The following is a 12,648-nucleotide window of genomic DNA, read 5'->3' as shown; positions in this document are numbered from 1 at the left end:
GTATTGAGTAGGAGAGAGTGGTGAAGATATGGAGATAGAGAGAAAAAGAGAGAGAGAAAGAAAGAAAAGAAAGAAAAGAGAAAAAAAAAGAAAAAAAGAGAGAGAGAGAGAGAAGAAGAAAGAGAGAGAGAGAGACAGAGAGAGAGAGAGAGAGAGAGACAGAGAGAGAGACAGAGAGACCCTCGTTTCGTGATTTTAAAGAGGAATTTTATCTTCGCATCATCGCGACTCTTCCCTGAATAAGCACTACGACGAACCTCTGAATCAGGCATTCCCCAAGCTATCAAGAACTTTTAGCCTTAGCCTTATCCCCAGCTCCTTTTCCTCTTCCCCGCGTCCGTATGCGAGAAAGTGGCAGGCTGCTGGCTGAGGGGCACGTGCTGCGGCTATGTATATATATGTGTGTGTGTGTGTATGCAACAGAGATTTCGACTCTTCGCGGTCTAAAAGTCACTTCTCCGAGGTTGTAGGCCCAGACGAAGGCGGCGAAGAAGCCCTTACCGAATACCAGCTGCTCAAGGTGTACAGACTACGCCGCCCGCTAGACCCCAAAGTGGTAGCCGCTATCGGAGCAGCCGCTAGACTCACTGCTGCTGCCAGCAGCAGCAGCAGCGGAGGCAGCAAGGGAGCAGCAACACAGCAAAGGACGAGGGAAGGAGGGCAGAAGGGGAAGAGCGAATTCGCATATACCCAAGAATTCAGTTTCTGCCGCGTCAAAATCCACACCGGCAGGACTCACCAGATCCGGTACGATATCTCCCCAATGCACATACACACATGTACATATATATATACATATGTATATATCTACGCATACATATATACATATATATATATATATATTGTACATATGCATGCAAGGGAGCTAGGCCATAAAAGCAACCTCGGTACATTTTTTGGGAATGTCTGGAAATGAAGCCGACGGACGGCCTCGTTTTTGTCGGCTCTCGTTGCCACATGCCCTTGTTGTTGCTGTTCCGTCTGTCTTGTGCTTCGGTCGTTTGCTTTTTTTCGCTCTTCTGCGGCTGAATTTCTGCCTCCTTCCTTTTTCCTGACAGCCGTCTCGTTGCGCCTGTCTTTCCGGGGTGCTGCTGTGCGTCAGAGTCCACTTCCGTCACTTAGGTCATCCCTTAGTTGGAGACACGAAGTATTGTGATTCGGGGAAAGCTGCGGTCGATCGGAGTTGGTGCGGCCGAATGTTTCTTCACTCTGCGCTTCTCGTGTTTGACTCGCCGGATCCATCGGATTCGCGTCCAGTGACTGCCTCGTCGCCGCTTGCCCCAGAGCTGTTGGCGGTAAGCGGGTGGAGGATTGCTGCTGCTCAGTTTGCTCCATGTGTTTGCTGCTTTTTTCGCCGCGGAAGGGAGGCACTTTTCAGACGTTTTCTAGCCGCCTCATTGGCCTCTATAAGAAGGGGTAGGAAAAGAGGATTGCGAGGCATTCGCGTGCGAGGCGCTACGGTGATGGTGGCGTTGCGTCTCGCCTTCAGGGTGAAAAATGGGGTAGGAGGGTGTTTGGAGCGGGGTGCTTTTATTTTTTCGGACTGTGTATGCCCCTGGTTCCCTGCCGCTTGTGCTTCGTTTTTCCTCATGACCTTCTCGTCCTGCATGCGCGTCTGCTGACTTGCAACAGGCTCTAGAGCATGAGCTCGTCTGCATCGACGACTTCACGGCAAGTCGTGAGTCCGCAGATGAGAAGGGTGATCGGGCGGGCGATTTCTTCTTCCCTCTCGAGTGGCACTTCCCCTCCCCAACCTCGAAGGCAGCTGCGACTTGCACAGGAGGAGGAGCTGGAGGAACTGGCGTTGCGAGCAGCGGGGCAAATTCTGCAGCAAATGTAGGGTCTCCCAGCCTGCGGAGTGCTACTGGGGGGGCAGCTCCTGGTTCGTTTGCTGCAGTAGCCGCTTCTGCAGCTGCCGCAGAGGCGTCGTCAGCTGCAGCAGCGGCCACAGCTGGCAAGGGGAGCTCTTCCCCAGCATTGCAGCCTGCAAAACGTGAAGAAGATGCTCTGGCAGCAATGGCGGCGTCTCCCGCAGCGCACAGTGGCTCTCCCTCGCACGGACTAGCCGCGGCTCAGCAGGGAGACGTGTCTCCGGCTCATCAAGCAGCAGCAGCACAAGGAACTCCAATAAATGCAGCAAGAGCAGCAACGGGGCATGTCGCAGGCAGGGAAGAGGCCTCCTCCGAAAGCTGTGGGGGGGATACAGCCGGCGAGGCGACAGAAGCAGGAAGTGCTGGTACAACCCAGGAGCAGCAGCGCGGTGAGACTGCGCTCGAGCTTAACCAGCAGCAGCAACAGCAACAACAACATCAACAGCAGCAACATCAACAGCAGCCTCGTGTGGAGAAGCTGGATATGTCGCTGTACGGGTGGCCAGAAGAGGCGTCGCAACCTGCAAGAGGCCGTCCTTGGTTCTCGGAGTCTCTGTTTGTAGATGCTGCTGCAGCTCGAGTGGCAGCTGCGGGAGCCGCAACTGCAGCAGCAACTGCAGCCGATCCAGGGGGATGGGCGGAGGATAATTCTTGGGGTTTCAGAGGATATTCTTCGCAGCTCATTGGGCGCCTCAGACAAAATGCACAAAAGGGTCAAGGCCATATGGGTAATTCTGTCTTTCGTTGTGTGCTCGCGGCTGCTGCGCTCTGGCTGCTGGGCAGGAGGAGGCCATCCTGTCTTATTAGCGCGTAGAGTAGAGAGGCTGAGTGTTAGAAATGCCTTTAGACTGCGCTCATGCTGCCTTTTTGATCGCACGGGTGTGGCAAGTGTACCTGTGTGTCTGTATATGTATACGTATATGCATGCCACTGTGGGTGTTTCCCAGGCGTGATCGCTGCGTTGGAGTCGTGGTCGTTGCACTCGGCGTCTCCCTTCAGAAGGCGGGAGTCTATGGAGTTCTGCCTGTCTCTCTCTCTGCAGCAGCAGCAACAGCAGCAGCAGACTTTAGTCTTGCTGCTCATCACGGTGAGGAGGTGCCTGTACCGTCTCTTCCACATCTGCGGTATACGCAGCAGCGGCGGCAGCCGCCGCTGCGGCCGTCCACACGCGCGCAGCAAGAGCAGCCGGCGTAGCAACAACAGCAGCAGCAGCAGCAGCAGCAGCAGCAGCCGGAGTGCAGACAGCAGTAGAAGCGGGAGCCCCCTCCACCATCCGACAGCGCTCCTCCGTATCTCCTTCAAGAAGGCGTCAGGGCATGTGCGACTGCCTTTGGAGCTGAGGCTGCAATCCGAGGCTGCAGGAGCAGAAGATGTAGATCCTGGAACCATGTTACCTGCACCGAAAGGCTGGCGTGTGCTTCTGCAGGCAGCAGCCGCTGCTCTTTCCAGTGAGGTTCTCTTCTGCAGCAAGTCTCAGGGCAAGAGTGTGACCTTGCTGCTACTGCCCCCCGCCGAGGAGGAGTTGCAGCAGCAGCTGCAGCAGCAACCCCATGGCTTGCCTCCGCGGACTGCAGCAGCCGCAGCTGCAAATACTGCCGCGCTGTGGTCTTGTCTCAGTCAGCTCGCTGAGTCAGGCTTTGGGTGGCGTTGCCTTTCACGGGCAGTCCCCAATGCGCCTACTGTAGGCGCTGTCTCGGAGTCTCTCCTTCTTGCCTCCAGCCAAGTGCAGCAGCCTCAACAACACCCCGAAGGCAGCCGACTGCGGCCTGTGCTGCTGCCCTTTGCGGCTGCACGGCTGCTGGCGCCCCACCTGCAACCGCAGCAGCAGCAGCAGCAGCACCTGCTGTACATGCAGCAGCAGCAGATGCTGATGCAGCTGTACGGGGGCCGCACACCTACGGAAGGACGTGGAGAGCGACAGCAGCAACAACAGCAACAGCAACAACAGCAACAGCAGCAACAGCAACAGCAACAACAGCAGCAGCAGCAGCTCGGTTATGTGTCTCGAACCCACCACCAGTTGCCTCCGGGAAGAGCGCTGCGGATGACCACCATGGATGGCGTCGCTCTGCAGCCACAGATGCAGCAGCCACAACAACAGCAGCAGCAAACACGGCCTCCTCTCTTCGGCTACGGACGACACGGCAGCCCTGCGAGTCGACCCTCTTGGGCTCCAAGCCTCTGGGCAGGTGCTGAAGCCGCGAGGCGTCCTGAGCAGCCTCAGCTTCCGGTGAGACTCTGCTTTCCAGTGGCTACACGCATCCGTAGAGCTAGCTAGGGCGGTAGGCGGAGACAGCAGGCGAGCTAGCTCAACGAGCGGTGGCTTGAGCCAGGGCGGCCCGTCATTGAAAAACGATGCATGTGCGCCTAGACTTTAGCGAGTTGAGACACATTGTGTGTGTATGGGCGTCTCACGTGAGCGTCGTCCGCTAAGGTGAAGCGGGAGCTGATCTCCTCGGGCTCTTGTTGCCTTGGCTGGCTGGCTGTGGTGGTTAGTGATAGATTGTGTGTTTATTGCCTGTCCATGTGGTGCAGCAGGCGTCTCAGTTCATGTTCCTTTTCGAGTCCGAGGCTGCAGACGCTGCAGGGGCTCAAAACAATGAAGTGAGGGAGGAGGATCTCTGCGGCTTCCTAGACCTCTCCTTTCTTGCTGGAAGCACGCCTGTCGCATGCAGCAGCAACCCGCAGCAGCAGCAGCAACAACAGCAACAGCAGCAGCAGCATCTTAGGGAGACACACGCGTCTGCCGACCTGGTTCCAACGCAGCAGCCAGAGCTGCAGCAGCGGCATTCCCCTCTCCGCAGACAGCAGCAGCCGGCGCGGCCTACAGACAGTGCTTCCTCGGCAGAGGAACTGCGGCAGCAGCATCAGCAGCAGCATCAGCAGCAGCAGCATCAGCAGCAGCACTCGGGTCTTATGGGGAGCCCCATACGCCTGCCGCCTTTACGGCAGCCTTCCCAGGTTGAAGAGGAGATGCAGCGACGTCAGCAGCAGCAACAGCAGCAGGAGATCTACATGAACGGCAAGTGGTGTGTTCGTGTTGAAGTGCCGCATCCCCCCTCTGCTCCTCCGCCGTCGCCACACTTGCTGCTGCTGCACCAGCGCCAGGCTGCTGCGCTTGTTGAGCAGCAGCAGCAGCAGCAGCAGCAGCAGCACCAATTAGACGGGCCGATGCGGGGGGGCCCCCCCGTGATAGGGCATCCATACCGAGACGATGGATCCGACAGAGGGGGGAGGGGGGCCTGCATGGTGAACTTCGGGATGGGGGCCCCGCCCATGGGGCCCTCGTCGGATTACCCGGGGCCCCTAACATCCGCAGGTGGCGCTCTGCCTCCTATGCAGATCCACCCGTCTTTGAGAACGCATCTGGCATCGACTGGCCTTTCCTCTCATCAGGGAGATGCTGGAGGGCTTGGCAGCAGCAGCAGCAGCTTACCGGCAGCGAGAAGCAGCCACGTGCCGGGGGGCCCCACCGGTGCCATCGGTCCCCCCCCGCAGCTTCCGACCAGCAGCAGTACTGGCACTGCCGCTCTCCCTCTCTATTTACAGCATCCGAAAGTATCCTCCTCCGCGGGTTCTAGAGGCGCAACAGCCGCAAATGTGGGTCTTACCAGCAGCAGCAACAACAGCAGCACCCAGGCGGTCAGCAACTCCATGGAGCGAGGAGGGACTGCCAATCCACTGATGGGGGGCCCTCTCGAAGGCGACAGCCTTAGGGGGGGAGCCTCGGACGCTAGTCGCAGAAGTGCTGCAACGCCATGGGCTAACGGCCGCGCTGGCGAGTTCCCCTATGGCCGGCAACAATAGCAACAGTAGCAGCAGCAGTGAGTGCTGCAGGGGGAACTGCTGCGATGTCTGTGTATTGCTCGTGAGGGTGGTTGCTTGAGAGGGGGGAGATAACCCTCTTGATGGCTAGTGACGACAGCACCAACTCTAATGATTATATTTAGTCTACGCATGCTTCCATCAAGTATACCGATTGCTGCTGCTGCTGATGCCTCTGTTGTCGGCATCCCGACTCTCGGAACAGCGATTCGGCTGCTGAAAAATGCGGCATGTGCCCACCTCCCTATCACTGAGAAGTAGAAGCAGGACTGGGTGCTGCCATTTAAGGGGAAGGAGCCCCATAGGTTGGACGAGCTAGTGCGCAGACGATATTCCGCATGTGTTCTGCCCCTATACTGAGCGTCTAGAGTTGCTGCTGACGTACTCTGCACTGCCTCGGCTTTTATTCTTTAAGTTGCTGGGGGCTGCATACATCAGCAAACCACGGCTGCCGTGGCGAACCTCCAACCCCGCTGCGGATACTGCTTCGAGGCGTCTACAGAATTAGAAGGCCTTCCGTATAGCAGCCTTTGCTGCTATCCTGTAAAAATTCAAGAGGACTGACCACGTCTCGTGTACCTGCAAGCACCACCATGCCAAGGCATGTTTGAATTGTGTGTCGTTAGCGTGGCTACACGCTTTCGTCAACGAACGTGAAGTGTATTGTCCATGCACTGCATTAAAGCAGAACGACCGTCAACGGTACAGAATAACGCAGTCAAAGGCAGGCGACTTTCTTGGCTTAATGTTTGCTACGTTGATCATGCGTCGCTGCGGAAGGCTATTGCAGCAAGAGATGGACGGTACTGCCTGCACTCCGACCTGTTGCTGATCCCTTCGTATATGAAATATTATTACACTTGTGTAGATTTTCGAGGAGATCTTTTTGCAGATGCACATACAGCCGACCAATGAATCTCCTGAAGGGCATTGAGTTAAACACAGGAGGCTGAAGGTACAGGCATGACATACAGCCACGCGAGGGAGGGCAGAGAGTATTCGAGGTATCGTGTTCTTGCGTTTGTCACAACGCATTTACAGGTATACACATAGACTAAAGTGAGTATTTTCCCTGAATTTTTTCAGAAGGGCCCTCTGCGTGTGCGTGACATTATAAAACACCGACATCTGCAACACCCCACATATACGCATTCATGCGGTAAAAGCGCAGTTGCATCTACAGAACTCTCTAAACAGCTTTCATGGCCACTTGGCCCGACCCTATTTTCTGACTGCCTGCCATTCCAACATCACCCGTAACGAAGGGGACAGCAGGGCAACAACCACCCCGCTTTGCTACCACCCCCTATTCACCGCCCCTAAGTGGCTATATGTGATGCAGCTTCGCCCTTGACTTCCGTTGAAAAACTGGTGCAGCGCATTATCTAGTCCGCAGCTACCCGTGCAAACGGCTCACTATATGCATGCGTGTATGCATGCATACACGCATGCATGCATACACGCTTGCACATACAAATACGCCACTGATCCAAGAGACCCGCGCAGCCCATCTTGCCCGTTTCGCCAGCGCAAGTCACGAAGGACTCGGGAGTCAGAGAGGACAGGGGGGCAGGTACAGCAGCAATCTCTTGAACTCATTTAAATCTATGGGCTACATGGGGGGATGCTGCGCTGAAGGGACGTCCGTAAGGAGGAGGGGACGTCGCTCTCAAGCACCACAAAGAAGTTTGTCCCATAGCCGTGGCCAATAGGCATATACGGGCACCGCCAGAAAGAAGCGCCACTGCCACAGCTACGCCACATAGAGAAGTAAGAAGCCCTTAAACAACACCCGGAGCAGCAAGCCTCGTCTTGCCACAATCGAGGAGACATCGCAGCTCGCTGCCTCAACAACACCAGTTCTCAGTCCTGTGCACCATCTGTCAGCTTTCTTGAATAGACACTCGCCAAATTTGCGGTGGCATGCATAGCAACCCTCGTTCGTGTAGGCGCGACGATGCATCCTCTCTACCCTCTTTGTCTGTTTGACCGCACTGCAGTATCCGTGTCATGAAGGTGCTTAGTACTTTTATCGGAGACAGCGGAGCCGCCGAGAAGGTCGTGCTTCGTGTCCTCCTTGAAGAAACGAATAAGCGCCTTCGGCAGCTCCTCTGGATACAAGAGTGTCTTGATACCCTCGGGGGTTTGGACACCAACAAGCTGGAAATGACAGGCCCCCTAAGAGCACACGCAGCCACAGAGGGTTCCACACACAGCGCATGGACGTTCTAACGCAGGCCTCCCCTATCCTGACAAGCGAAGGCCAAAAATAAACGCTGCCTTTCGCATCTCAGTGCACATCCTTTGCGTTCCCCAGCTACTCCACAGCACACCAAAACCGTCCACCCCGCTAAGAAACGTCGAGGGTCACCTGCCCCACGAAGGTGCAGCCGCAACGCACCTTGAAATACAGGAGAACATACGCCTGCCGCCGCTTATTCTCAGAGCCCGTGACGTAGAACGTGCCCCTGGCCCCATCCAACACCAAGATACCCACATCCAATTCGTTTTCAAGCGCACAGATATCAGCCGCTGAGGAAGACAGCCAAGGCAGACGCAGGTGCAAGCACACTGGAGCCGCGCAAAAAATTCGCTGAGGGGAGACCTTCAGGGAAGCAGGAGACAACAAAGCACAGCCTTAACACGTTTCCTAATCCGCCCCAGCAGCCGAGAGAAGCGCCTCTTGTCAGCGGAAAATCCTCTAGAAACGTATGCTTTCGGACCGCCTCCCTACAGGCCGGCAGTCGCGCACGGCAGGTGTACAAATCCAGGCTGCCTAAGACCTATTTTAATGCTGTCGTCTGACAGTGGGGTTAAGCACCGTCCTGCCTTAGAAAAGCTTCTGCCGCCTCGCTTTTACCCCAGCCACTGCACTATTCACCCAGGACCACACAACAGCCAGCGAAGACACAGGGAGAACCGTCCCCCTTAAGCTCTCGAACGAGGGACGCACCTGTACCCCAGTGGTTGTTTCCTGGCCTTCCCAGCTCATGATGGACTGCGCGGACCTTCCCCATAGTGGAAGAAACATCGAAAATTACTCCTGAGCACACACCAAGCGAAGGAGACGGCACAAGCCCATGACGCGTGGAGGGGAGGCTGAAGGCAACCCGGGAGTCCCCTGCTATGGGCTGCTTGAATCACCGATAATTTGGCTGCATCAGCACGAAACATACCCACGCACAGGCCCTCACCTTTCCCCCCAAACACTGCCAGCGCACTCAACAGACTGCTCCGGTACCTCCCTAACTCCGCATGCCCCCCACCCCCCTCGACCCTCCCGCCGTCCACCCCTTGTGTGTGGCTGCAAAGGCAGGCAGTGGTAAATGTGGCATTAGGAGCCTAGCCTGCGTCTATCATTCCCTCCCTCCACACAGCCTCCTGCTTCTACGCAGAGGTCCCTCTACTTGACATTGAAAGCACTCCCCTCCTATCTTACCCCCTCAAAAATCCATCCCTCAAGGCGGTAAAGCACCCAATGTACGTATTTGCGGTAAATATGTATATATAGGTGCACATAGGCATATGGACACACATGCACGTAAGATGCAGGCATGCGGCAAGTAACGAAAATTATATTTTTTACCAGCAGAAGAAATGTAGGGTTCTGAGCCATCAAATATTACTGAAGGCGACCATCCATCATCCCAATCGCCGGAGTCCTCTAAGGCTGACATAACCGCAAGACGATCCAGAAAAGCAGCTTCCTCCTTGGGGCTGAGCTCTGCAAACCACAGGATGGAAGCCAACGACACGGAACGCAAATATATATATTTAGACTCCCGGAGGAAAGTAAAAGCCCGTCCATAGAGGTAGCGCCACATAGGGCAACAGAGAGAAAGAGGTACACACACACCACCCATAATAGAGCAGGCCGGCAAGTTTAATTCTTTCGACATTGACTTAGCGGCGCAGGTCTGCGCCGCTAAGTCAATGTCGAAAGAGTTCACGCCGAAAGAGACCAATGCGGGGAGCAGATGTGCAACTTGGATGCCACCTCAAGACAGTCTGAAGACACTCTGCTCCGGCGGGAAGAGGCCTCTTGAAGACGAAGCGGTCTCTCTCTCTCTCTCAATATATATATGTTGCACGCATCAATACCGGTTAAAACAGGAGGAAAGCAGCCGCCGAGGATGTGTGCATGTGCGACGATACGGGAAGGGCATACGTACACACCTACACACACACAAAGGGATAGCCTGCCACACGCGCGTCTCAAAAAGCCCGTGTGGGGTGAGTATACACGCACCAGCTTGCGAGTCGTAGGGGTTGATTCCCACGATTCCGTTCGCTGCCAGTTGTCTCAGCTTGAGCGCATCGCCAGCAACCTCCTTCATGCCGTTGAGGCCAAACGCCATGGAGAGGGCGAGAAACAAACAGTCTCCCCAGCCTCCAGCTTCCTGAAGAAGCCCACCCCAACGCACACAAATACGCAGCCCATATTGGACACACAAAAGAAGCAGAGAGAGTCACACACCCTATGCGACACTGCCATCCACAGTAGAAGTGCAGCCCACACACGCACGAAGGAAGATACGAAGAACAAGGGCACCAAAGTAGCCGCTGTAAGTCCGCAAAAAACAGGATCAGGGTGCTGCGACTTTAGGAGGTGCATTCCGGAGCTTATGCAGGCAAAGCACATCCAGAGGGTCGCTCCTCCCCACCGGCAGGCGCATGCACGATCAATACGCAGTAAATACAATGGCCCTCTGTGTGCACAGCCACGCTACTTCTCGCGCAGGTAGGTCGCATGCATGACCAAGGAAGCAACGGCACAGGACCTGAACGGGGGCATGCGGATTTCTCTGGGCAGAAGAAGTACAAAAAGCGAATTGCAAGCTCCGCCCTCGAGAGCCGCGACGGCGCATCCATCCATCAGCTCGGAGAGAGTCCCTTCGCACGCCGGGTGGGGTAGCAGGTGCTCAAGAAACTCACGATGCGCAGCAAAGTCAGATCCTCTTGGCGAAGGCGTTGCCTCCAAGCGAAGCCCAAGGGCTTCCACCCACTGAAAGGGCTCCATTGATTGAGAGTTCGGAGGGCGCGTCTAGCGTGCGTCTTCCCTTCGCCGTATGCCGAGGTTGCCTGCTGCGCTAAGGTGTTGACACACGACAAAACGGACTCTGTGAAGACCGTGGGGACTGCTCGCAACAGACGAATTGAGGCGCCGACGAGCCCATTTTGCTGCTGCTGCTGCTGGTGGATGAGGTGGCCTTCGATGCACTTGAGCATCCAATCCGAGTACTCTGCGAGGGTGCAGGCAGAGGCGCAGCCTTCCCTCGCTGCCGCTGGGTAGGAGGCACAGCCTTCCGCATCACAGTTCAGCCGATCCGCCTCTAGAGCAGCTACTGCGCCTTCCCTGCTGCCCTTGCTTAGCGCATCTGCCAAGGATGGTGCTTCCCCTTGATGAACCCCACCACCTGCTGCCGAACCCTCCACGCCTAGGCTCAGCGTGCCTGTGTAGAGGGCAGCAAGCGCAGCAGCAGCAGCGGCCGCTGCTGCTGCCGTGTTCGTCGCTACGCGTGGCATCTGGCTGCTGCTGGAGAAGCCGCGATCCGCATAAGAGCCTCCACTCGATCGCGGGGGGCCGTCCACTGCCCGAGCAGCCGCAGACGATGCCGCAGCTGAAGACGCACTTGATGCCCCCGATGCGACTCCAACTGAGCGAGAAATAGACACTGCGCTCGCAACACGGAGAGCCCCTTGGGCTACGAGGCACGCCATGAGCCAGCAGCCTCCCGCAAGGAACCACCGGCGCGAAGGCTGCATCGTCTGCTACCACGGTGCTGCGCTACTGCGGCTCCTGATACACCAACCATGCTGCGCAAGGCTTCCTGAAGCAGAAATCCCGCAGACCGTTTGCTCTCTTTCTCTCTCTCGCTCTCTATGTCAGAACACCATTCGCCCTTGCTGCCGTAGTGGCGGCATAAATAACAACTTTTGCTGTACGCCTCCTGCTGGCAGGTAGTACGGAGCACGCCTCTGCCGGCACTTCTGCCAAAAATGGCGAGCGCTGTCCTCAACAGCACACGCCGAGAAGGTGTAAAAACTGAAGCGCCAAAGCAGGCAATCAACGAACACGTAACTCTGAAGTTGAAGCAGCTCTTTGTGCAGATGTTGCAGGGGCCGCCGCAACTCCCGCGGCTGCGACGCAGCGCAGGCTGCAGTGAGTAGGGCTCCTAGCGCCACGACGCTTGCCGGAGCACCTTTGGCGTAAAATTCAAAGCAGATTCAACATAAAGGTGCTGCAGGAGCAACGACGGCTGCAGCAGTTTCAGGCACTGCTGCTACTATCGCCTCCCGTAGAGGGCTCGCCTAGCATGTCGACGCATGCAGAAGCAGACAGGACGTAAGTGCAGCGACTCCTTATAGGTCATAGAGCAGCAAACGCACTATGATGTGGCGTTTTTTTTATTTTAACGGTATCGCGCCTGCAGAACTGGCATAGAACCGCAGATCCGGGCACTCGTCTCCGTGATCCAGGGGGCCCTCCAGGCGACGGTGCACTCCCCGTGCGGCCGAGATCGGGAAGTCAGGAAGTGTATATTGTTCTTAGGTAGCAGCAGAATTATCAGAAGCACAAGCGAGCAGAAAGGGAGTAGCCAGCGGAGCAGTAAGCGTACATGCCCGAGTACCGGCTGCAGCACCAGCAGGCAGCCAGCCAGTTGTGTCGAGCGTCGGTTGCAGAGAATTCCCCTGTGAATGTCGCCATTTTCGCAATTCCCAAAGCATTCGATGCATAGGCACACCTGGTCTGCTGGCTCATAGGGGCTGCTCTCACGAGACTCTTCGGGGAGGCGCGCCACTTGGCCTTAAATCACAAATGCGGCTAAACGTGGGGTGGCCTTCGTGGGTTGTCAGCCGCTGCATGAACTCCAGGGTGTCTCTCACTGCTCTTTGCTGTAGCTGCATTCCCAAGCAACGCTCAAAGTTGAACTTCGTCCGTAGGTCAAGC

The 12,648-nt window shown here is 56.4% G+C and overlaps 2 protein-coding genes across 2 annotated transcripts; one reads left to right on the top strand and one right to left on the bottom strand.

The window, feature by feature from the left end:
• The first annotated feature begins 2,016 nt into the window (after positions 1-2,016).
• Positions 2,017-7,481, top strand: LOC113146890 (AF4/FMR2 family member 4-like). Its single transcript, XM_026335583.1, is given in 5 exon segments — positions 2,017-2,288; positions 2,819-2,888; positions 3,054-3,215; positions 3,790-3,865; positions 7,351-7,481. Coding segments are annotated over 5 exon segments (711 nt in total).
• Positions 7,482-7,664: 183 nt separating this feature from the next.
• On the bottom strand, positions 7,665-11,462 carry LOC34621415. Its single transcript, XM_026335582.1, has 7 exons — positions 10,939-11,462; positions 10,632-10,701; positions 9,896-10,096; positions 9,283-9,613; positions 8,650-8,739; positions 8,098-8,228; positions 7,665-7,874 (listed from the first exon to the last, which is right to left on the bottom strand). The coding sequence occupies exons 1-7, from the start codon at positions 11,460-11,462 to the stop codon at positions 7,665-7,667; spliced, it is 1,557 nt and encodes a 518-aa protein (XP_026191367.1).
• Between the last annotated feature and the right edge of the window lie 1,186 nt (positions 11,463-12,648).

Source organism: Cyclospora cayetanensis, unplaced genomic scaffold (assembly GCF_002999335.1).
Source record: "Cyclospora cayetanensis isolate NF1_C8 unplaced genomic scaffold, CcayRef3 CcayRef3_contig_73, whole genome shotgun sequence".
Classification (NCBI taxonomy): domain Eukaryota; phylum Apicomplexa; class Conoidasida; order Eucoccidiorida; family Eimeriidae; genus Cyclospora; species Cyclospora cayetanensis.
This window is presented reverse-complemented; position numbering and strand designations above follow the sequence as displayed.

Bases quoted from the DNA above. Each gene is read 5' to 3' on its own strand.
- LOC34621415 (XM_026335582.1), bottom strand. From the start codon at position 11,462: ATGCAGCCTTCGCGCCGGTGGTTCCTTGCGGGAGGCTGCTGGCTCATG. The intron at 9,614-9,895 runs GCTATCCCTTTG...TTAGCGGCGCAG, and splicing joins TTGAGACGCGCGTGTGGCAG to ACCTGCGCCGCTAAGTCAAT. The intron at 7,875-8,097 runs GTGCGTTGCGGC...GTGTGCTCTTAG, and splicing joins ATGTTCTCCTGTATTTCAAG to GGGGCCTGTCATTTCCAGCT.